We start from the raw sequence: 24,050 nt of genomic DNA on the forward strand, positions 1-24,050 counted from the left end.
TTTTTCTGTCGGATTGTAAATATTGAAAAAAGTATAATATTAAGAAAAACTTAAAGTATGAGGCATTGCCTTAATCATAAGTAAATTCGAGGTGTCTTAGTGCCCCTTTAGTATGTTACAAAGAAATTTACTTATATGATAAAGCTTCTGGATATATTAGATGTGCCTGGCTTTTCTCTCTTTGAATTGGTAGTTGATATTATAAATCAGGAAGCCATGTGCACATTTCTTTGATGTTTGGTAGTGGGAGAGGTGGGATTGGAGGAGGAGGAATGTGAGAGGTTGTATAGGGTATATCAGTAGGCATTCATAGAAGAAAGGTTTGATGGTGTCTTTGATTTTGTGTTCTGCAGATAGCTATATCCATTATATCCATTTCAAATGATTTTGCTTATCTATATTTTGTTTTATATTTTTAGAATAAACATAAATGCATATATTATTTTTAAAGGTTTGTTGCTGCATGATTTTGGTGAGTATTAAATTACTATCAATAAATAAACTTTATTGTACTCAAAAGAGGGAAAGTTTTTGGTACCAGAACACTCAATTAGGAGAATTACACTTTGTTTTTAATGTAAGGAGTACATCTATATTTATTACCCTTTCCCTTTAATAGGTGCTTTAAAGCTTGGTTCTCCATTATCTCCCTTTTCTATTCCATCATATTAAGTGCCACAGTATATATGGTATATCTACAAGTGATTCTTGCCTGTTAATTAATTTTCTTTGTTTCCTTTTTTTTTCACATTGATGACCCACACAGGGAAAAGCTGAGAAGCTTGATAATATTTCATCATTCCCAAGTCTGTGCATAATTAAAGCTAGATCCCCAGTGGGACAGATGTCTTCAGTGGTGGCTAAAGAATCCAATGCCATGGGCCCCAAGGAAATGGAGCTCATTCTTGTTAAAGAGCAAAATGGAATGCAATTCACCAATTCAACCCTCATTAACCCAGCCCAAACCAGCATTGAAACAGAAGAAAGAGAGACTTGGGGCAAAAAGATTGACTTTCTCCTTTCTGTGATTGGCTTTGCCGTAGACCTTGCTAATGTTTGGAGATTTCCTTACCTCTGCTACAAAAATGGAGGCGGTAAGGCTCAGCACAATACTTCTGTGCATTTCTAATAACTATAACTTGGGTATTTAATGGATAAGAGTAAATAGATACACGACGTTCATGAGTTTTACGTAGTTTGTCAATAAAAAATAATGCCATTTAAATGGTGTAATGAAAAAAGCACTGGACTAAATGTCAAAAGACTTGGGTTCAAGTCCTAGATCTCTCACTAATTGGCTTTGCGACTTTGACCAAGTCACTTAACTTTTAGGGGTCTTGGTTTTTTCACCTATAAAATGGTGGGGAGGGACCTGATGACTTCTGAGGTTCTTTCTAATTTGAACCCTCTGTAATTCTATGAAGCTTCTGACCCATCATTAATAGGGCATATTTGAAGTTATTTTTATACGTCAATGTACTAGGATACTTTGAGTTATTTTTATTGGAAAGAGAATGGATTTGTGGTGATCACTATAGTTTTAGAATCTCAGAATGTTAGACATGAAAAGAACCTTACAGATCATGTTGAACCCAGAGAGATGAAGTGATTTGCCAAAGATCCTGCAACTAGCTAACAGCAGAGACGAGACTATTTTGATTTATCAAACTTATTCTCCAAATCTTATAAAGTTGGAATAAATGTACAATTCATATTGATTATATAAGGTCCCCAGTGTATTATAAATGATGTATGCAAATAAAAAGAATCCACATTCTTTAACCACCTAATATGTGTCAGATATTGATTGTGCTAAATACTTAGAAACAAATACCAAAAAATGAAACCATCTCTCTTCAGGAGCTAATATTTTCTCAGGGGAGACAAGATATATAATGTATTTACAGAAGAAATATGTGCAAAATAAATATAAAGTTTATAGTAGGCAACTATATTCAGGGTTGCTAAGGAAGGAGGCCGCTAGCATTTGGGTGGATTGGGACATAGGCCCTCCTCACCTCACACCTCAACTGTTACAATAACTTGCTGCTTCATCTCTGTGCCTTCTCTCTCCCCTCTCCTATTAATCCTCCATCTAGATGTCAAATTGATCTACTCAGGTCTGGCCCATGTCACATCCCCTATTCAACAAATTCCAGTGGCTCTCTATTACCTCTAGGATCAAATATAAAAATCCTCTCTTCTGTTTTTGCAGCCTTCTATAACCTGGCTATTTCCTACCTTTCCACTCTTTGTATACGTTACTCCTCTTTATGTGTTCTCCTATGTATTGACACTGGCCTCCTTGATATTCCTTGCACAAGAAATTTCATCTCCCAATTGCTCCTCTTCTCTCTTGGTCTCCTGGCATTAAAAACTCACTTATAAAAAGCCTTTTTCTAATCTCTCTTAAAGCTAGTGCCTTCCCTCTGAAACTATCATCTATCTATCTATCTATCTATCTATCTATCTATCTATCTATCTATCTATCTATCTACCTATCTACCTACCTCTCCATCTATCCATCCATCCATCCACTCATCCATCCATCTATCTATCATCTATCTCTATACATAAACATATATATGTATGTATATACACACATACACACAAATACCCATCTATTTGTATAGATGGGTATGTGGGTGTGAGTGATTATACACATCTTGTTTATCCATAATTGTTTGAATGTCATCTCCTTCATTAAACTGTCAGCTCCTTAGGATCATGGGCTGTACTTTGCCTTACTTTGTATCCCCAGTACATGTGCCTGACATGTCATAGGTATTTAACAAATGCTTTTGACTTGACTTCTTTGACCCATAATTTCCTCACACATAAACTGAGAGAGAGTTGAACTAATAGATCTCTGAGATCTATCACATACCTAAATCCTACAATTCTAGAAACTGGGATGCCTGACCCCCACTGTGAAGCTGCTTCCTCTATTAACTATTATGGCAGAAGGTATTGGACATGGATCTAATGTAATCTATGCCTCATAGGGATTAAACACTGATCTTGGCTCGATTGGTGAGGCATAATAACCAGTTTAACTAATGAGGCATAGACATCAGTTGTATATAAAGTATATGTTTATGTACACATATATGCATGTATACATACACATATACATATATATGTACCTATATTATAGACATGCATAATTTTACCCCCAAAGTCCCAACCTCATTTTCATCAGATATCTAAAAGCAATAATAAATGCAGGTATTAAAATTCTAATATGTGTACTACTTTACCTTCAATCATAAAGACTATATTATCATATTCAAGCCAATTTGATATAAGAACCACCATTTTTTAATTGCCTGAGTTTTATTCTGGATTTCAAAATAGAGATACCACTTTTTTTAGCAATGACTATTTTATTTTTATTAAAATATAAATATATTCAACTCTACTTTGAATTAGAAGGGCACTGCCTAGGTGCGGAATGCATCCAAAAGAGCAAATGGAGACAACATATTTAGACTGAACTTCCAGTTCCATGTTGTAATCAACAAATAACTGGACTACAAATTTAAGGGCCAATGATATGCTACGTGATCTTAGGAAAATTACCTATTTATCTCAGTTTTCTGATCTGCATTGGGGCGAACTCTATTTCTTCCTGAAGTTCTGTCTTGTAAACTCACATAACCAATTTAATTCCAGCTCTTCAAAGTAGTCTCCCTGTTTGCCGGCAATGGTGGCAGTGATGTTGCTACTGACAATAATGGCCTAATAATAGTAACTGAATGATGTCTACATAGCATTTAAAGATGGGAAAAGTGCTTTATATACATCATCTCATTTGATTCTCACAACCCAGTTAGATAAATATTGCAGCCATCATTATTTCCATTTTCCCAAGATTCAAAGATTGGAAGCTGACGGCTTGCTCCCCTGTGGAGTGTCTTCTAGGAGAATTACTTCATCCACCAACTGGCACTGTGTGAACTAGGTCAGGAAATACCAGTTATTTACTTCCCTAGATGCCAAGAAAGAACTTCTTGGGATCTCTACTTGCTTCCCTATGCGTGTAGTGATGTGAAAACTCATACCATCGCCCTGTGTTGTTGTTCAGTTGTGTCTGACTCTTCGTGACCCCATTTAGGGTTTTCTTGGCAAAGACACTGGAGTGGTTTGCCATTTCCTTCTCCAGATGACAAAATGAGACAAATAGGGTGAAATGACCTGCCCAGGGTCACACAGCTAGTAAGTGTTAAAGGCCAGATTTGAACTCACAAAGATAGTCTTCCTAACTCCAGGCCAGGCCCTCTATCAACTGCACCACCTAGCTGCCCTGCTACTGCACCACTTAGTATCCCCTACTGATGCTGTATAGAATTACCACTGCACCCTGGAGGACAAGGACCCATATCAACTGGTACTTCTCCCATATTATAGCAGGCAAACTGTCAGTTTCATTTCCCCTTATCCCTGCCATCTACTTCGCTCTACTACTTCTCCCCATAAACTCATCCTCACCCATCTCAATCACAAATGTCCACAATCTATATCCTCTTCTCCCCTCATGTTCAAGTGTGCCCTCTGGAATGCCCACTCTGTTTATAATGGACTTCTCTTCATCCTGAGTCTCTCACAAAAATGTACTTGTTCCTTCTTCTGGAGCTAACAGAAGCCTTCTTCCCTAGCCATCTTCCCCAGTAGCAGATGCACTTTCATGCTGCCCAATATCCTAGACCAGGAAGAAGAGCAGACATACTCTTTGCCTCTCACTGCCATTTCCAGACTCGTTTTCCCCATTATTGAGCGTCTTATCCTCCTTTGAGCTTCACTCAATCTGTCCATATCACCCAGCCACAACTCCAGGACAGAATTGTACACTGGAAAGAATGCTGGATTTGGAGTCAGAGAATCTAATTTGGAATCCTAGCTTCATTGTGTGATCTTAGGAAAGTCATCTAAACTCTCTGGACTTCTTCATTTGTAAAATGAGGGGGTTAGACTAAACGGACTCTGATGCTCCTTTTAACACCACATATATGATCTATTAGTCTCCAAGTCATTTTCTCTCTTATCTCAGGAAATATCACACCTGGCTTACATTCTTTCTCTCCACTCCAATATCTGCTTTCATACTCAAGGCCTTTGATAGTTCATCAGCCTTCTCAACTCCATGACCTACATCTTCACTTCACCTCAGCCACCTGTAGGAATGGATCACATCACCTATAACTGTGCTACCACCACTGTTTTTATTAGGAAATTCTTTTGTCCGATAATAAATTATTTTCTTTCATCTTTCCCTCTGCCTCACTCCCTCTAAACCTGTTCTTCATCCTGACCATAACCTCCCATCCCCCCAATTCACCTTTTTCATCTAATTCATCACCTCTATTCTGCCTCACTTTCTTTCTACACTGGGGTAGGAAGACAAGTGTTGGTAGTTCAGAGTTGTAAGACAAAGGGGACTACAAGGTCAAGTTAGATATTTTTGTCCTGGGAACATTAATAGGATATGGTTGTAGCAAGTGGAACAGGAGAAAAGTTTCCAATGGGAAATAAAATTTCTCATAGTCCTTTAGGGACTATGAGAATGTCTAGCGTACCTGTGGTCATTCACAATAATATCTAGCTTTAAAGTCTCAATTCTACAATCTTCATTTATCATTTTCCTATTTTGTATTTGCAAAGTGCTTTGAGAAGCACTGACTGGGTAATACCTTATAACATAGCCATAAAGTCAAAATGACTGACACCGTCTTGCTGATGAAATGACGTGCTTAGCACAATCAGGCTCAATGAATTGTTGAAAACTTAGAGGATGTTCGTGTCTGGCGATGGTGGTGTATGGTAGAGATATCAAACTTAAGGCATTTCAGCCACAACCACAAAACTCTCAAGTGCTGCCCAAACCAGATTAAAATGTAATTCAGCAATGTTTAACAAAATAAAAATTCAACATAGATAATGTTAATTTGTGGTTTTCTAAGTCACTATGTGGCTCTCAAGGATCTGTTTCTCTTTGATACATTGGTCTGTAATACAGACTCTATGCTCTAGACACATATGGCTACGACTCATGCCTCTATCCCCACAAACCAGTAATATTACATAGATTTCCACCAGTCCCAAGAAGTCTCAGCCCTGGCATATCTCTCCAATGGCCTGACTTCATGAGAATTTTCAGTAATTCAAATTCTTCTTTAGTTCATATGCCTATATATCCAATAGAGGGAAACATAGATGAGAACTCCTAATCCCCAAATAACCTCTTTAGCAACCTCACTTAATATTCATTCATCATGGTATAAGGGGAAGAGTGGATCAATGATTTTGATGCTGTTTAACACTGTCTCTGACACTGACCAACTGGATGATTACAGGCACCTTTGACTTTCAACTTCCTTACTTGTAAAATGAAGACAAGAGCTCTTGTGCTACTTACTTCACAGGATTGTTAGGAGGAATGTACATTTGGTAAACCTGAAGGCACTAAAAAAAGTGATCTCATTGCTTCAATGACAGGAATCTCAGCATATTGATCACCCTGGTGATCACATGTTATCCTTCTTTTACAGGAGCCTTCCTGGTCCCATACTTGTTTTTCATGGTGATTGCTGGGATGCCACTTTTCTACATGGAACTGGCATTAGGACAATTCAATAGGGAAGGAGCTGCTGGAGTCTGGAAAATCTGTCCAATATTAAAAGGTAAAGCTGCAGTTTGGGGAATGGATGAAGATCCTATTTCAATACATAGGCAGAAAGCAAGGAAGGAAGGAAAGAGAAGGAAAGAAGGAAGGAAAGAGAGAAGGAAGGAAAGAAGGAAAGAGAGAAGGAAGGATAGCAGGAAGGAAGAAAGGAGGGAAGAAAGAAAGGAAGCAGAGAAGGAAGGAGAGGACAAAGGAAGGAGGGAAGGGATAGAAGGAAGGAGAAAGGGAGAAATGAAGGAAGGAGAGAAGCAAAGAAGTAACAAAGGAAAGAAGGAAGGAGTGGAGGAAGCAAGGGAGTGAGAAGAAAGAAGAACAAGAGGGAGGGAGGAAGAGAAGGATTGATTAAACACAGTGCAGGTACAGTACTACATGCTGGGGACATAATACAAGCAAAAAAAAAGACAGTCCCTATCCTCAAAGAGCTCAAAATAAAATAGGGGAAGACAAGACCCAAAAGGGAGCTGAGAGGAGAGGTGGAAGAAGAGGTTGAAAGCACTGAATATGGAGGCAGCATGGTTTAAAATTCCAGAAGTCAATAACAGGGCTAGGAGGGGAATGAAGGTTGGCTTGGGCTCCTCCACAAAAAGGAGGACTCAGGAGGAATTTACCAGTGGGAGAAGAGGGAAAGACTTAAAAAGAAACATTCCAGGTTCTGAAGGCCATCAAGGTGATGGGATGTTGCAGGTCAAGAAAGCCCAGGTACTGAGGGAAGGTCCAAGATGAGACAGCAGCAGAGGTATAGTTTTGAGTCTGGAAGTCAGGCACAGGGCCAGAAAGCCATTTTGCAATCAATAAAAATATCAAACATTTATCTCTGTAGTAATTCAAAAAGCATGAATTTTTAACCTCATTTTACATGTATGCCCACTTGTTTTAGCCCTCTTAAAAAATTCAACATCTCTCCAAGATTTCAGCCCCTTAGCATTAAAATTCACATCAGTTTTGTTTATTGGGACGCCAAGTTAGAAATGTTCATTTGTTGTGGGTTTTTGGTTGTTCTTTGAAGTAAAGTACCATTTGCTTCCAAATCACCTGACTTTGTACCCAGAACCTTTAAATAAACTCTACTTTTCGAAAGAAAAATATGGAAATCAGGACCATCTGGGGAGAGAACCAAAAAGGGTACTCCCAGGAAAAGAGCAGTACAGAAAGAAACCATAAAGCAGAAAGAATTCACACTGGCCAGTTCTCCAGAGTATTTGGTGACCACAGGAGAACATTAATAGTTGCCTCAAACCTTACTTTTTTTCTGTGGAGACAACTTCATAGACCTCCTCCTTCCCAAGAACTGCTTCTAAGGGACAAATGCAAGGATCAAAAGGGTAGTGTAGTGTAATTGAAAGAACACTTGATTTAAAATCAAAGATTCTGGGTTTTCCACTTCCTTTTACATGGCCTTGGGCAAATCATTTACACTTAATGTCTCTGGGTCTCAATCTCCTCCTCTATAAAATGATTTCTAAGATTCCCTTCAGTTCATTGTTTTCATTGGGGATGAACATTCTTTACTCCTGACATATATCAATCTAACTGCAACCACCAATCCCAGCACTACTTTCACCTGAATTAATGAATAAACATCCAGGGCCTATATGTGATCTCCCAATTTGCTGAATAATAGCTCCTTGAGATCATGCTGTTCCTTGCCCTTGAAGTATTAACTATTTAGAACTATTTATTATTATATTATTAGTTATTAGAACTGTTTATCCATTTTAGTAAAGATGAGCATTGTTCAAAGATCAATATGGATATTTACTGAAAAGTTCTAAAAGCTACATGTGATCATCAGGAAAGCAGAAAGGCACACAGTAGGAGCCTAACAAATAGTGACTGATGGGTTGATTGCTTCTGTTTAGGCTTCTGTTCGTCAAGCTAATTATCTCTACTTCCTTATACCAATCTGGCATGGTTTTAAAGTCTATCCTGGTCACTCTTCTCTGTATACTCACCAACTTATCTATGTATTTCTTAAAATATGGCATCTCAAACTTGTCACGGGCTTCCAAAGCCTCGTGACTACGCTCGGGGTTCCCCCCAAGCCCCAGGCCTCTGCCTAAGCAAAGGGCCTGATCTCGCGGACAATGTACGGGGCGGGAGCTGAACAAGATGGTGAATGACTCCGTTTATTATTTCAGCAAGCAGCACATTTATACCTTTAGTGACGTAGGTACACTCTTTGGTTACGCGGGTGAAAGACAGGTGAAGCTAATACACCTGGGTCCTAGGACCGCCCTGACTCCGCCTACTCTCCTCCCACACTACCCAAAGCTCCCTGCGGGCAGACAGTCCAGGCAAAGACCGGAAACTCCACGTGGTCCAAGTTCCACATGCTCTGCCAGAGAGCCGGAAGTTCCACGTGGTCAGGCAGGTCCGACGTGGAATTGCCAGGGAGGCAACAAAGGCGAGACCCCTCCTCCTGGCTCCACCCACATCCCAAAGCCCTGAGTTTATCTCAGCAGGCCCTTGGGCCTGGAGGTCCGAGGAGGACAGGGCTTGGCTCTAACTCTGCCCGTAACACAAACTGAATGCAATTCTCTAGATATTATCCAACTAGAGCAGAGTATGGCAGAACTATCACCTCTCTAGTCATGGATATCATGGTTCTCTTCATGCTGTTGGCTAATACTGAACTTGAAGTTCATTAAGACCTTCAATTATTTTTCAAACCAGTGCCTGTCTAGCTATGTGTCTCCCATTTAATACTTCTGAAATTCATTTTTGAACCCAAGTGTGACTTTACTTATTTGCATTTTTTCTACTGTATTTCATCATATTGAATTTGGTCCAATGTTCTAGCTGGTAAAAATCTTTTTGGATCTTGACTATCATCCAACATGAATGTTGTCCCTTTTAGATTTTTGTCATCAGCAGGGTGGTCATGCATTGTCAACATGTACATCTGGCTGGGCCAATTCACCCCTTCCCTGCTGAAGACTCTGGTATCCCTGGTGATACTACTATGCTACTCTCCTCTGTTTTCTTCACTCTGAGCTGGGTGTCTCTCTTGACTTATGGTTAGTGGGCTGCTCTCTGCTACCATCTATTGGTCTTCAACTGTCTAACGTCTTCAAAGCCATCTACTACCCTCTGCTTTCATCTGCTATGGGTCCTAGTAAGTCTCTCCCTGGTAAGAAAGGCTCAAGTTCTTTTCATCACATAGTCTAGAATTATGAGCCACCACACCAAAAAGCCAGTAAAACTACCAGTATCAGATGAGGTATAGTCTTTTGACAAATTTTTCTTTAAAAAAAAAACCCCACACTTTAAAAAAATCAGTAAAAATTACCCTCTCTCCTCCCTTACCAGCCTCACTCTCCCCTAATTTAAAAGAAAAAAAAAAACCAAATCCCCTATTCATGAATAAACCACATATAGTCAAGCAAATCAAATCTCCAAAATGGCCATGTTTAAAAAATAATCTCTCAGATCTTTTGTCTCCCTATCAGGAGGCAAGTAGCATATTTCATCATCAGTACTCTGGAATTATGGTTGGTAATTACACCGATCAAAGTTCCTAATTCATTTATAGTTGTTTGTCTTTGCCATATTGTTGTCACCCTATAAATTGTTCTCCTGGTTCTGTTTACTTCATTCTGCATCAGTTCAAATGAAGCAGCTCCCTGGTGCAATGGATAGAACTTTGGTCCAGAGTCAGGAAGATCTGTGTTCAAATACAACTGTAGACATTTACTAGCTGTGTGACCTTGGGCCAATCACTTAACCTCTGTCTGCCTCAGTTTTCTCAGCTATGAAAGGGAGGTCATAATAGCAACTATTTCACAGGGTTACTGTGAGGATCAATTGAGATAATATCTGTATGAGGCTTAGCATTGTACCTGGCACATTGTAAGTGATTAAGAAACACTTATTCTCTTCTTTTCCCTTTCCCCAAATAAGTCTTCCCAGGTCTCTCTGAAACTACCTCCTTCATTGTTTCTTGCAATAATTTTCCATAACATTTATGTATTATGACTTGTTCAACCATCTCCCAATTTATGGGCTCAGAATTCCATTGTTTGCCACCTCAAAGAGTTATAAATATTTCTGCACATCTTTAGACTTTGCTCTGCCTAAGACTAATCCCTCCCTTGAACTACTCTCTCACTAACTCCCTTTCCCCCTTATTTTTTTTTAAATGCAATTTATTTATTTAACATATTTGGTTTTCAGCATTGATTTTCACAACAGTTTGAATTACAAATTTTCTCCCCATTTCTGCCCTCCCCCCCCCCACTCCAAGATGGCGTATATTCTGGTTGCCCTGTTCCCCAGTCAGCCCTCCCCTCTATCACCCCCCTCCCCTCTCATCCCCTTTTCCCTTCCTTTCTTGTAGGGCAAGATAAATTTCTACGCCCCATTGCCTGTGTATCTTATTTTTTAGTTGCATACAAAAAGTTTTTTTGTTTTTGAACATCTGATTTTAAAACTTTGAGTTCCAAATTCTCTTCCCTCTTCCCTTCCCACCCACCCTCCCTAAGAAGTTGAGCAATTCAACCTAGGCCACACATGTATTATTATGTATAACCCTTCCACAATACTCATGTTGTAAAAGGCTAACTACATTTTGCTCCTTCCCAACCCATCTCGCTTTATTGAATTTTCTCCCTTGACCCTGTCCCCTTTCCAAAGTGTTTGTTTTGATTACCTCCACCCCCATCTGCCCTCCACTCCATCATCCCCCCCGCCTTTTATTTTTTTTTTTTATCTTCCTCCCTCTTCTTTCCTGTGGGGTAAGATACCCAACTGAGTATGTATGGTATTCCCCCTCAGGCCAAATCTGATGAGAGCAAGGTTCCCTCATTCCCCCCTCACCTGCCCTCTCCCCTCCTCCCATAGAACTGCTTCCTCTTGCCACCTTTATGCGAGATAATCCACCCCATTCTATCTCTCCCTATCTCCCTCTCTCAGTATGTTACTCTCTCATCCCTTAATTTCATTTTATTTCTTTTAGATATCTTCCCTTCATCCTCAACTCACCCTGTGTCTGCTCTCTCTCTTTTACACATATATATATACACATACATACACATACATACATATACACATAGATACATACATACATACACATTCACTTATATATATACTTAAACATATATATATATATATGCATATATATATATGCATATTCCCTTCAACTACCCTAATACTGAGGTCTCATGAATCATACTCATCATCTTTCCATGTAGGAATGTAAACAAAACAGTTCAACTTTAGTAAGTCCCTTGCAATTTCCGTTTCTTGATTAACTTTTCATGCTTCTCTTGATTCTTGTGTTTGAAAGTCAAATTTTCTATTCAGTTCTGGTCTTTTCACTGAGAAAGCTTGAAAGTCCTCTATTTTATTGAAAGTCCATATTTTGCCTTGGAACATGATACTCAGTTTTGCTGGGTAGGTGATTCTAGGTTTTAATCCTAGCTCCATTGACCTCCGGAATATCGCATTCCAAGCCCTTCGATCTCTTAATGTAGAAGCTGCCAGATCTTGGGTTATTCTGATTGGGTTTCCACAATACTCAAATTGTTTCTTTCTGGCTGCTTGCAGTATTTTCTCCTTGATCTGGGAGCTCTGGAATTTGGCAACAATATTCCTAGGAGATTTCTTTTTGGGATCTATTTGCGGAGGCGATCGATGGATTCTTTCAATTTCTATTTTGCCCTGTGGCTCTAGAATATCAGGGCAGTTCTCCTTGATAATTTCTTGAAAGATGGTATCTAGGCTCTTTTTTTGATCATGGCTTTCAGGTAGTCCAATAATTTTTAAATTATCTCTCCTGGACCTATTTTCCAGGTCAGTGGTTTTTCCAAGGAGATATTTCACATTGTCTTCCATTTTTTCATTCCTCTGGTTCTGTTTTATAATATCCTGATTTCTCATAAAGTCACTAGCTTCCACTTGCTCCAATCTAATTTTTAAAGTAGTATTTTCTTCAGTGGTCTTTTGGACCTCCTTTTCCATTTGGCTAATTCTGCCTTTCAAGGAATTCTTCTCCTCATTGGCTTTTTGGAGCTCTTTTGCCATTTGAGTTAGTCTATTTTTTAAGGTGTTGTTTTCTTCAGTGTATTTTTCAGTATTTTTTTGGGTCTCCTTTAGCAAGTCATTGACTTGTTTTTCATGGTTTTCTCGCATCCTTCTCATTTCTCTTCCCAATTTTTCCTCTACTTCTCTAACTTGCTTTTCCAAATCCTTTTTGAGTTCTTCTATGGCCTGGGGCCAGTTCATGTTTTTCTTGGAGGCTTTGGTTGTAGGCTCTATGACTTTGTTGTCTTCTTTAGGCTGTATGTTTTGGTCTTCTTTGTCACCAAAGAAAGAATCCAAAGTCTGAGACCGAATCTGGGCGCGTTTTCCCTGCCTGGCCATATTCCCAACCAACTAACTTGACCCTTGAGTTTTTCAGTGGGGTACGACTGCTTGTAGATTACAGAGTTCTATGTTCTACGTTTGGGGGGGAGGTGCCAGCTCTGTCAGAGCCGCACTCCTCCTTCCCCAAGGACCCCCAGTCCAGGCTGGGCTCAGATCTTCGGCAGGCTGTGCACCCCTGCTGTGATCCGCCACTTAATTCCTCCCACCAGGTGGGCCTGGAGCCGGAAGTAACAACAGCTGTAGCTGCCCCACCTCTGCTGCCCCCGGGGGCTGGAAGCCGAACCGTGAACTCCTTCCACTCCCGCAGCTCTTCCCACTAACCTTCTCCGCAGTCTTTGGTGTTCGTGGGTCGAGGGGTCTGGTAACTGCCGCAGCTCACACACTCAGGGCGCCAGGGCCCCCTCCGCCCGGCTTCTCCCTTTCCCCCTTATTTTGCTGTTTAATGAAATATATTTTTGTACCCAGCTGTGTATGTGTGTCATCGTTCAAGTGTCAACTGCTCCCCTTACCCCTTCCTCCTTGTTTGTAATAGAAGTCTATTTGCAAATCTTAATTATGTGAGATAAGAGACTCTCTCTATGATCCCTATGATTCTAGGGTTCAGTGGGAACACAGGTATCATCTCTTCATATTAGAATATAAGAAGTTTATCCTTATTTAGAACTTTATCATTGTTCATTTGTATTTAACTTTTAATATTTCTCTTACTTTCTGTCTTTGAACTTCAAAGTCTCTACACAGCTTTGGTCTTTTCATCAATAAGGCTTGGAAGTCTTCTATTTCACCAAAGGTTGGGTTTTTTCCTCTTTAGGATTATATTCAGTTTTGCTTGACTACAAGGCTATATCCTTTACCTTCTGGAATATAGTATTCCAAGCTCTCTGACCCTCAATAGTACTGGCTACTAAATCCTTTATAAGTTTGACTTTTGCTCCTTGATATTTGACTTTTTGCTTTCTGACTGCTTGCAGCGTTTTGTTTTGTTACTTTTTTTTTTTACCTAGAAGCTTTGGATTTTGGCTAATGTGTTTTTGGAAGTTTTAAGTTGAAGGGGTTTTTTTCAACAGGTGACTGATGGATTCTTTTTTTTTCTACTTTGCCCTCTGATTCTAAGAGATCTGCAAATTTTTTTTTAGTTTCTTGGAATATGATGTTTTGGTCTTAAGTCATGTTTCGATCATGGCAGTTAGGTAGTCCAATGATTCTTCATTTTTTTCTCATCAATCTGTTTTCCAGGTCAGTTTTTTAGATACTTTACATTTTATTCTATTTTTTCAGTCTTTTGACATTGTTTTAGTATTTCTCATTGTTTCATAGAGTCATGAGCTTCTATTTGGTTCGTTCTAATTTTCAGAGAGTTTGTTGGTTGGGCAAGGTTTTGAACTTCTTATGCCAAACTGTTAATTTTCTTTTTCATTCTTTCTTCCATTGCTTTAATATTTTTTCAATTGTTTTTTCTTAAAAAAACCTCTCTCTTCATTTTTTCCAGAAATTTTAGTTAAATTTGTGTCCAAGCTGCACCTTTCTTTAAGGCTTACTTGATGCTTTGGAGTCATTCTCTTCTGGGTTCATGTCTTGAGTATATTGTCATCATAATAGTTTTTTATGGTGAGATTTTTTTTGTTTGCTCATTTTTCCAGCCTACTTTGTGACTTTGGACTTGATGTTAGGGACAGACTCTGTGTATTTCTAGAGGGAAAGTATTGGCTGGTCTTTTTGCTACTTTCTTGGAGTATTGATTGTTGTATTGTTCCAGAATTTCAGGGACAGCTCAGTCTGGGAACTTGCAAGCTTTTGGTGTTCCCAAAGTGGTCTGATCCAGGATAAAACATGGTTGGTGTTCCCTATCCTTGTCTGAGCTCTGCAATTTCCTGACCTGGATTTGAGTATGAGCAGCTGTAGACTGACTGGGAAGCTCTGTTGGTTCAGTGACAGAAATACAGGCTCCCCTTTGGTCTGAAATTCCTTCCCTCTACAGTCTTCAGGGACACACTGCTACTGCTTTCTACTGAACCTACTCCTCCCTTGGCACAGAGTGGAGGACCTGCTCTCAGACTGGAGGGAAAAGGGAGATTAGGTCTCTTTCCCAGCCTGACCTGTATCTATAACCCAGAACTGGGTAGTGGGTGACAAAGCTGCCAGTTGGCACCAGTCCCTGTCAAGGAACCCCAGTATGGATCTTGGGGTGCATAGTGTTGTTCTGGGAACTTTTGCATTGGTACAAACCTCTCCATGTGTGCTGGAGTCCTTAGCCCATAATGTGCTTTGTACTAGACCCCATCCCCAATGTCTACACAACTGTCTGCCTTCCTGTGCCGAACTGGGCTAGAAAAATTACTCATTGTGACTTTGTCTTGAATTTCTCCATCAGGGTTTAGTCAGGTATATTTTCTAGATCTTTTGAGGGGAGCAAGCCACTTCATGTTTTGGTGCTTTAAGCAACTCCATAAATAAAGGACAAAAAGTTGTAGAGAAAGTGCCAACTTGTAGTGGCAGAGAGTGTTTCCTCATCTGGGAGATTCTTATGCCTGTGAAATCACAGGTCCATTCCCTCCCCCCTGTACTAGCGAGAAGGAATGAGACAACAAAGTGGGGGCCAAGCTGTGAACTAGGATAGTTTCATAGGAGCTCCAAGAGAAAAGAACTTGCAGAAAACCCCCAAAGGTAGATAAAGAAAAGGAAGATGAAAGGAAAGCTGTCCCTAAACTGAAAACTGTCCTTAGAAGAGAAATAAAACCCACAGGAAGCCCTGGAGACCAAGCCCAGAACAGAAGAACCCATGTCAAAGGATTTGCTAGATCTTTCAACTGTCATTACTTTCCCATATACAGGCTATTATATTCCATGCTGTTTTGCTCTTTTTAGTATTGTAATCTGCATCTTTACAAACCTAGTAATTACAATTACAAATTACAATTACAAAATTGTAATACTGTTTTGCTCTTTTTAGTATTATAATCTGTATCTTTATAAACCTAGATTTAGGACTTGAAAGGACTTTAGAGTTTACCTATCTCTGGGATTCTTAGCCTTGTTTTTGTTTGTTTCAAGGACTCCTTTGGCAACTTGTGAAGCCAATTAACATTTTTCAGGATAATAGTTTTAAATCTTTGAAATAAAATATATAAAATTTAAAAAATAAACCAGTTATATTGAAATCATTATTAATATATTTGTAAAAACAAGTGCATAAACCTCAAGGGATGAATCCCTGATTCCTAGCTTCAGCCTCCTCATTACAGAGAAGGCAGTTCTGGAGCCCAGAGAGTTTAAGTTACTTGCCCAAGATTACCTGGACCACAAGTGGCAGAACTGGGACTGAAACTCAGATCTTCTCATTCACTCTCCAATTTTGCTCTTTCTATGGGGCCATATTGAAAAACAAAGTCATGACCATCAACGGTAGCATTCCATGGAATATCAAGAAGCAGTCAGCAGAAGAGAACCCATTGGTTTCTTAGGGGTGTCTGCTTCATTTCATCAAACGATTTGAGAAAAATAGTCACTCTTGAAAGTCACAGGGTCTTCTTTGTGTCTTAGTACCTTACTTTGATACTTGAAATAAGAGTACAATATTAGATTAGGGAGAGAATGAATGGGGAGGTGGACATCATGAAGATTTTCCTGCCAAGCATGGATTCCAGACACTTAGCACTTAGCTTGTTTTCATGGCGTTTTCATGGCTAGACTTGTTTTCACAATTATCTTTTATAACTGGGTCATTGTCTAACGGTTTTAAATGAAAATTTGTCAAGAAAGCACTTTGAGACTGGTAAGAGAACCTGAGGCAATCTGAATCTTGAGTCATGTGAAGTATTAGCTACAACAATAAGCAGGACTGTTTATTGAGAAAACATTCATTAACATTATTTATAATTATAGATTGTTAGAACCAGATGGGATCTTAGAGAGTGGCTCATCTAACCCATTCATTTTTCAGCAAATCCAAAGAGACAACTTAAAAAATTTAAAATCAGTTTGGTTGAAATACTTAGTAGAAATTTTCTCTTTTGAAAGAGAACTAAAATGTTAGGATTTTTACTTATTCCTTGTGAGTTTTCATTTTTATAGCACTTTAAAGTTTACAGAAGTTTGTTATCTCTATTGTATAATGAGGAAAATGAAGTTCAGAAAGGGTAATTGACCTGGGCAGCATTTAATTGGAAAGGGGTCATGGTTGCTCCCACTCTTAATGGATTGTAAATAATCAAACAATCCTCCAGGAATGAAAATGTAAATATATATTTAGGCTCTTATTTTAATGAACTTTTCTCTTGAAAAGCACATACCAAAATAAAAAAGGCCACAATCATCAAAGTATGGGTACCATTTTTTTTCTAGACCTATCATTTCATCAGTGTTGAGAGCTTCTGGTGAGGAACACTCTTTATCACTGCATACCATCACTTTCTCCATAACTTAAAGTTTTAGAGAGTTTCTTGCAATGCTAAGTGGTTCTGATCTGCCCAGGTACACAGACTATGTAGAGACAAGATCAGAACCCATGTCCTTCTGACTCTAAGACCAGCTCTCTACCCACTATGCCATACTTCCTGTCAATGTGAGAGCTACATTGAATTTGGTGTTGTCCTAAAGGCAGCTATTATATTGATTCATTTATAAAACCTTTCCAAAGTAAAACTATGACTTAAATTCTCTACAAAATGAAGCATATCTGGGGACTGGAGTGAAGTGGAAATTACAAAATTGGGAAACATAAAAATTCCTACCCTTTGTCCTCTAACATTCTAGAAATTCTAATCTAGACAAAAATTAGTCTCTTTCCCTTCCCCTAACCCCAGCCATAATTAGTAATTTGGTACCTAGAGCAATTCAGTTAGGGAGAGACAAAGACCCCAGGATACCATGAGCATAGACATGTGACCATGAGGCTGCAGGCTATGGAGGCTAATACTAGGAGAATAAAAAAGAGATAAGCTGAAATTTGGCCCAAGAAGATAGCTCTCAAATAACTTCTTATTTTAATTAATTATTCTTGTTAACTAGGTGCTAAACCCAATTGTTTCTATACTATAAGGAGAGTGCAAGTGCTCCAAATTTCAGCGCCCTGAAACAAACCACTAATTGTTCCACCCTAGTTATAGCCCTGCCTCCTCCTTTAATTAGTACCTATACTCAAATGGCTCATAATGAGATTTTTTTTTAAAGCTGAAAGAGCCCTTGAGAAACACTTATCGAAATTATGCCATTCAGCTATAAAAAAAAAAAATGTAATGACCGAGTTTGTAGCAACTCTAGCCATTTTTTTAACGTGTTTTTTGTTTTTTTGTTTTTTGTTTTTTGGAGGGAGGAAGGCAGGGCAATTGGGGTTAAGTGACTTGCCCAAGGTCACACAGCTAGTAAGTGTGTCAAGTGTCTGAGGCTGGATTTGAACTCAGGTCTTCCTGACTCCAGGGCCGGTAAACTCTAGCCATTTCTAAGGAATTACATAGGTTATTTCGCAAGCAGATATCAATCAGTATGGCTAGACTTTGGGTAAATAAAAAAAAGCCAATGTCTACATGCCTAAAGTGTAATTAATTCAGGCAGATGGGCCTGTTTCCTATTATAAAATGTGGAGATTGAATTGGATGTTTTCTAAAGTTGCTTCCAATTCTAAAATCTATGGCTCTATGACACTAAGTATTTTGGATAATTCTAACTAGTATAAAAGACAAATTCTGCAAAGAATATGTTACTATAAAACATTTGAGAAAATTTTAGTTTCTCTGTACAAAATCTTTAGTTTCTGACTACTTCAGAAATCAGAGCTAAGTGTGGGATTCTAGGGTTTAGAAATTCTTGGAATTTGGAGGTTGCTCAAAAAAAAATTAAAGGCAGACTAAATGGACATGGAGAATTTAAAATGAGTTTGCTTTGAACAATAAATTTAATTCAAAATAGTACTGTATTGGGATAGGTGGTGCTAGGTGGTGCAGTAGATAGAACATCAGGCCTGGAATCAGGGAGACTCATCTTCCTGATTTCAAATCTGGCCTCCAATACTTACTAGCTGTTTGATTCTGGGCAAGTCACTTAACTCTGTTTGCCTCAGTTTCCTCATCCATAAAATGAGCTGGAGAAGGAAATGGCAAACTACTCCAGTATCTTTTCCAAGAAAACCCCAAATGGGGTCAAGGAGAGTCAGACATGATTAAAAACGACTCTCTAACAACAATAACAACATAGTGGTCCTTTTCTCAAAGGAGAATATTTCTAAAATGTTACGTATATTACACAGAAAATGCTCAAGGTCATTTAGATTTCTCATGACATAAGTTTCTCAATAAAACATAAAATGGAAGCTTTTCATTTTTTTTCTGTGAGAAAAGAGAAGATTTGCAGCATTATATTTCTTGAGGTAATGAAGACATTTGGTGAGATGAGTAAGTTGCTAGTAGACTCAAAGGACTGATCATTTCTTTCATTCCTTTTTCCTCATTTTAGGTGTGGGCTTTACTGTTATCCTCATATCCCTTTATGTTGGATTCTTCTATAATGTCATCATCGCCTGGGCTCTCCATTACTTTTTCTCGTCCTTCACTATGGATCTTCCCTGGATACACTGCAATAACACCTGGAATAGCCTCAACTGCTCAGATACTCGTTTTTCCAACTCCAGTGGCAGCTTTGACATCAATGACACCTATAAAACCACTCCTGCTGCAGAGTATTTTGAGTAAGTAATCATGCGGCTGGTTCTGGGAGCAAAACACTTCATTTTCTTCTTGTGGAAACAGAAAAGATGTGACAAAATGGAACAGTCCCTAAAATAATTCTCACCCTCAGCTCCAACTTGATTCCTTAGCTGCTATTGGCTGACCCTTAGATTTCTATTTCTACCCCTTAAGGAATGGCACAATGCTTAGAGTGCAGGACTTGGAGTCGGGAAGATGCATTTTCCTGAATTCAAATCCAGCCTCAAACATTTACTAGCTGTGTGACCCTGGGCAAGTCACATAACCCTGTTCACCTCAGTTTGTATAAAATGAGCAGGAAAAGGAAATTGCAACCTACTCCAGTATCTTTGCCAAGAAAACCTTGAATGGGGGTCACAAAGAGTTGGACATGAATGAAAAATGACTGAACCACAAAGCAATATTTCTCATCCAAAGACCATTTGCCTGGATTCACAGCCTTTCCCCATGTTCTCCAAATTGGTACTATCTTTTCTTTTACCATGTTCAAGACAGTCACTGATTAGCTTATCCTTTTCTTCTCTCCCTGTTCTTCCTGTCCCCACAGTTTTTTTTTTGAGTGCTTTTTTCTTTTAAAGAAAATAGCAATCACTATTTTAGTGACCATTTTTTTGGGTGTGAGGTGAAACACCAAGATTGTTTGGATTTGCATTTATATTATTATTAGTGGTTTGTAACATCCTTTCATATGGATACTAATAGTTTATCATTCTTTTGTGAGCTCTTGGTCCATTTCTCTTGGGGAATGGTTTTTGGTTGTATATTTCTGTTACTTGTCTTTACATCTTGGACAGCCAATCTTTATCAGAGATATTTGATATGAATATTTTTCCCAGTTGACCTATTCCCTTCTTACATAAATTACATTGATTTTGCTCATGCAAAATCTTTTTTTATTTTTGTGTAATCACAATGATCTATTTTAACTTTCGTAATTGCTTCTATCCCTTGTTTGGTAAGGGATTCAACACACACCCACCCGCCCACAAATACTTATATCTATGAAAGGAATATAATCTGTTCCTTTTATAAATTCTGATGGTATGATATGATTTTGAATTTATTGTGAAATGACTGTTTTCTAGTTTTCATAGCAGTCCTTGGAAAATTAATAATTGCTTTCCTAAGTAGTTTATGTTTGGGGATTTATCGAATACTGGGTTATTGAGGTCAATTATGTCTAATTCCTTTCTTTCTACTCTATCCCATTGATATATTTGTCTTTTTTTAACAGTACTGGGTGGTTTTGCTGATTGCTACTTTATAATATCATTTGAGATCTAAAAATGCTGTCTTACCTTCATTACTACCTTTAACAAATACTTACCTAGATAATCTAGATTTTTTTATGCTTCCTAATGAATTTTTTTGTTATTTAATCTAGCTCTGTCAGGTATACTTTTGATAGTTTGGTTAATATACTCCTAGATTTGTAAATTAACTTTTCTGGTAATGGCAATTTCATGAAATTGTCAGAGCCCAGCCATGGGCACTGACTATTTCTCCATCTACTCCATCTACTTAAGTTGTTCTTTATTTCTTTGGTGAACATTTTGTAATTGTATCTATACAATATTGAATTGTTTGGTAGATTGGTTCTCCTTTTTTTCACGTTAATTGGTATTTTTAATATGGATGGAAATGACAGATTGAATCACAAACTGTTAAGCAATTACAAAAATGTTCAATATTTTATCTACATAGTTTTATGAAAAAAAACTATGAAAACCTATATATCAAATGGCTTTAACATGGAGCTTGTATTTTCTCTTTTTTGAGAGTTTTTATTTTTAGTTTACAACACTCAGTTCTACATAATTTTGAGTTCCAGGTTTTCTTCTCCCCCTCCCCATCTCCCTCCCCAAGATGGCACGGAATCCGATATATCTGCTATGTATAACACACTAGTCAAGTTGTGAAGAAGAGTTATGACCAGTGGAATGAATCATGAGAAAGAGGAAACAGAACAAAAAAAAACCCCAAAAACAAAAACAAAAGAGAAAAAAGGGAAAAAAAGGCGAGCATAAAGTGTGCCTCAATCTGCATTCAGACTCCATAGTTCTTTCTCTGGATGTAGATAGCATTCTCCATTGTGAGTCCTTTGGAGTTGTCTTTGCAAAGAGCAAAGTCTAGCATCTCCTTTTTTTTAAATTTTGTAGTTATTTTGAATGGGATTTCCACAGGAGTACTGTGAAGTTCAAACGAGATAATGATATAAGGCACTTTGCAAACTTTAAAGCACTATACAAATGCTAATTATTATTATTATTATTAGCCTACAGTCACTAGGTGTCCAGTCTGGTTATGATTTCATTTCCTGTGCCTTCTAGCACTCCTGCTGAGCTCAAGCAATGTTTATAGAACAATCAGGAGCATGCTGGTAAATGTTTAATAACTGAACTCTCAAAAAAATGTATACGCACACTTTTCAATTTAATCTATATTATTAACACTTTCCTAAGTCTTGACAATCAATAAAACAATAAACCATACCCAGATTTGTAGTGACTGCCAATTTCTGAGGTGCAAATGTTCACATGGAAAATTTAACGATTGGTCAGAGTCAGCTTCAGTGCACCCCTAGATTTCCATGTTTGTTACTACCTCCTTGATTGTTTTTTTCCTATGTGGAAGTACTGTTGCTTTTTGTGGGTTTATTTTGTGCACAGCAAATTTACTGAAACTATTTTGACTATTATCTAATAACTTGTTAGCTATTATTTTTGAGAGGGAGCTAGATGCATTAGTGGATAGAACACTGAACTTCCAAGTAGGAAGACTTGAGTTCAAATCCAGCTTTAAACATTTACTAGCTGTAGGACCCTAGGTAAGTCATTTAACTTCCTTGGGTTCTGTTTCTGCATCTGTCAAAATGAAATGGTTCCAGCTCTTAATCTATGCCATTGTTGTTTCAATTAGTTTTTTTGTTAATTACCTAAGATTTTCTAAGTAAATACGGATTATTTTGTCTCCTCTTTGTCTATCTTCATACCTTTAATTTCGTACTCTTTCCTTATTGCCATTGCTAGTCTAGTTAGAAATGCATCAAATAACTGCACAGTGAGGAGAAATTTTTGCTTTTCTCTCATATTTACTGGAGAAGCTTTCATTGTGGTTTATCACTGGACTTTTTAACCACTGTTGTCATGGAATTTGAAGCATAAAGTTTTTTTTTTCTCTTGGAGGAAATCTATGAATTCTTTTGATTAATACTTTGTTTTCGTATTCAAAAGTTCTGTGCAGTTTTCTTGTATTATTGTCTTCATTAGGATGTTCAGGGATTTTGATTTGTCATGTTCTTCTGAGAGAACTTTGAATCACTAAGTAGTCTCTTCACATCCTGTCTTTGAGATCAATGGCTTTGCCTGGTAGACAGATCATGTCTTGCTTTAATGATATTGTCCTTTGCTTCCCTTTTGCCACATTTTCCTCCACCTACCACATTTTCCTCTGCCTTAGTGTTTTGTATTGCAAATCTATTTATCTCTCTTTTCCTTCTTTGGTGAGGCTTTCTACTATTGATTTGATTTTTCTAGTTTTCTAATTGAGAGGTTTTTTTTATTTGTCTCTCTCTCTCTCTCTCAATCTCCATATACATATATGTATGAGGGTATATATACATAAAACTTTTGTCACATATTTATTACTAATTTCTTAGGCTTTCAATGCACAAATAGATTTTCTTTTCCTTTTGAATTATTTTGGAATTGTTTATGTTGTTTCAGGTTCTCTTAGGAGTCTACAGGATTCATCAGGCATTGATTCACTCTCCTTTGTATTGTAATATTTGCTGAGAGCCCTGTAGTCTCTTTGAGTGTTTAATACTCATCCTAGTTTTAGTATCTATTCTGTTATTTATCTGCTAGTGCTTAGGGTTTTTACTGTTTTCTTCCTCATAATCTTTAGTATTTCAGGTTTCCCCCCTTATTTTTCTCCATCCCTCCTTTCCTGACTTTTCTTCCTTTGCTGGTTCATCACTGAAGCTGAACTACGGAACTGCATCACTCTTTTCCCACATTGGGTGATTTGGGTTTTAGTGGCCTTGGTAACTCTACTACCCTTGGTAACCTCTGGAGAGAAAGGACTGGCCCCTGTCAGTGTTGTTTTTTTTTTCCTTTCAGGACCAGTGCAGTCACCCATGTTGCCTCAATTCCTTTCTTGGCTGTCATCCTTTCCTTCTCTGGCTGATCTGGATTAGTCTCCACCACTATGTTGGGGATTTGGGGAGGGCATGGAGGGTACTCCAGGCAGCATCTCTACATTCCTGGGGTTCCCTTTTCTTTTCTTCATGTGACTTGGCAAAACCA

At 38.2% G+C, this 24,050-nt stretch overlaps 1 protein-coding gene across 1 annotated transcript in view; it reads left to right on the forward strand.

Moving 5' to 3' along the window:
• The first annotated feature begins 829 nt into the window (after window positions 1-829).
• The window catches only part of SLC6A3 (solute carrier family 6 member 3), a 91,978-nt gene continuing 68,757 nt past the window's right edge, over window positions 830-24,050 (forward strand). The window contains exons 1-3 of the mRNA XM_036740872.1: window positions 830-1,094; window positions 6,549-6,680; window positions 19,493-19,724. Coding sequence (XP_036596767.1) covers window positions 845-1,094; window positions 6,549-6,680; window positions 19,493-19,724 — 614 coding nt within the window. The 5' untranslated portion in view covers window positions 830-844. The remainder of the gene's footprint in view (window positions 1,095-6,548; window positions 6,681-19,492; window positions 19,725-24,050) is intronic.

Source organism: Trichosurus vulpecula, chromosome 1 (assembly GCF_011100635.1).
Source record: "Trichosurus vulpecula isolate mTriVul1 chromosome 1, mTriVul1.pri, whole genome shotgun sequence".
NCBI classification, from domain to species: Eukaryota; Metazoa; Chordata; class Mammalia; order Diprotodontia; family Phalangeridae; genus Trichosurus; species Trichosurus vulpecula.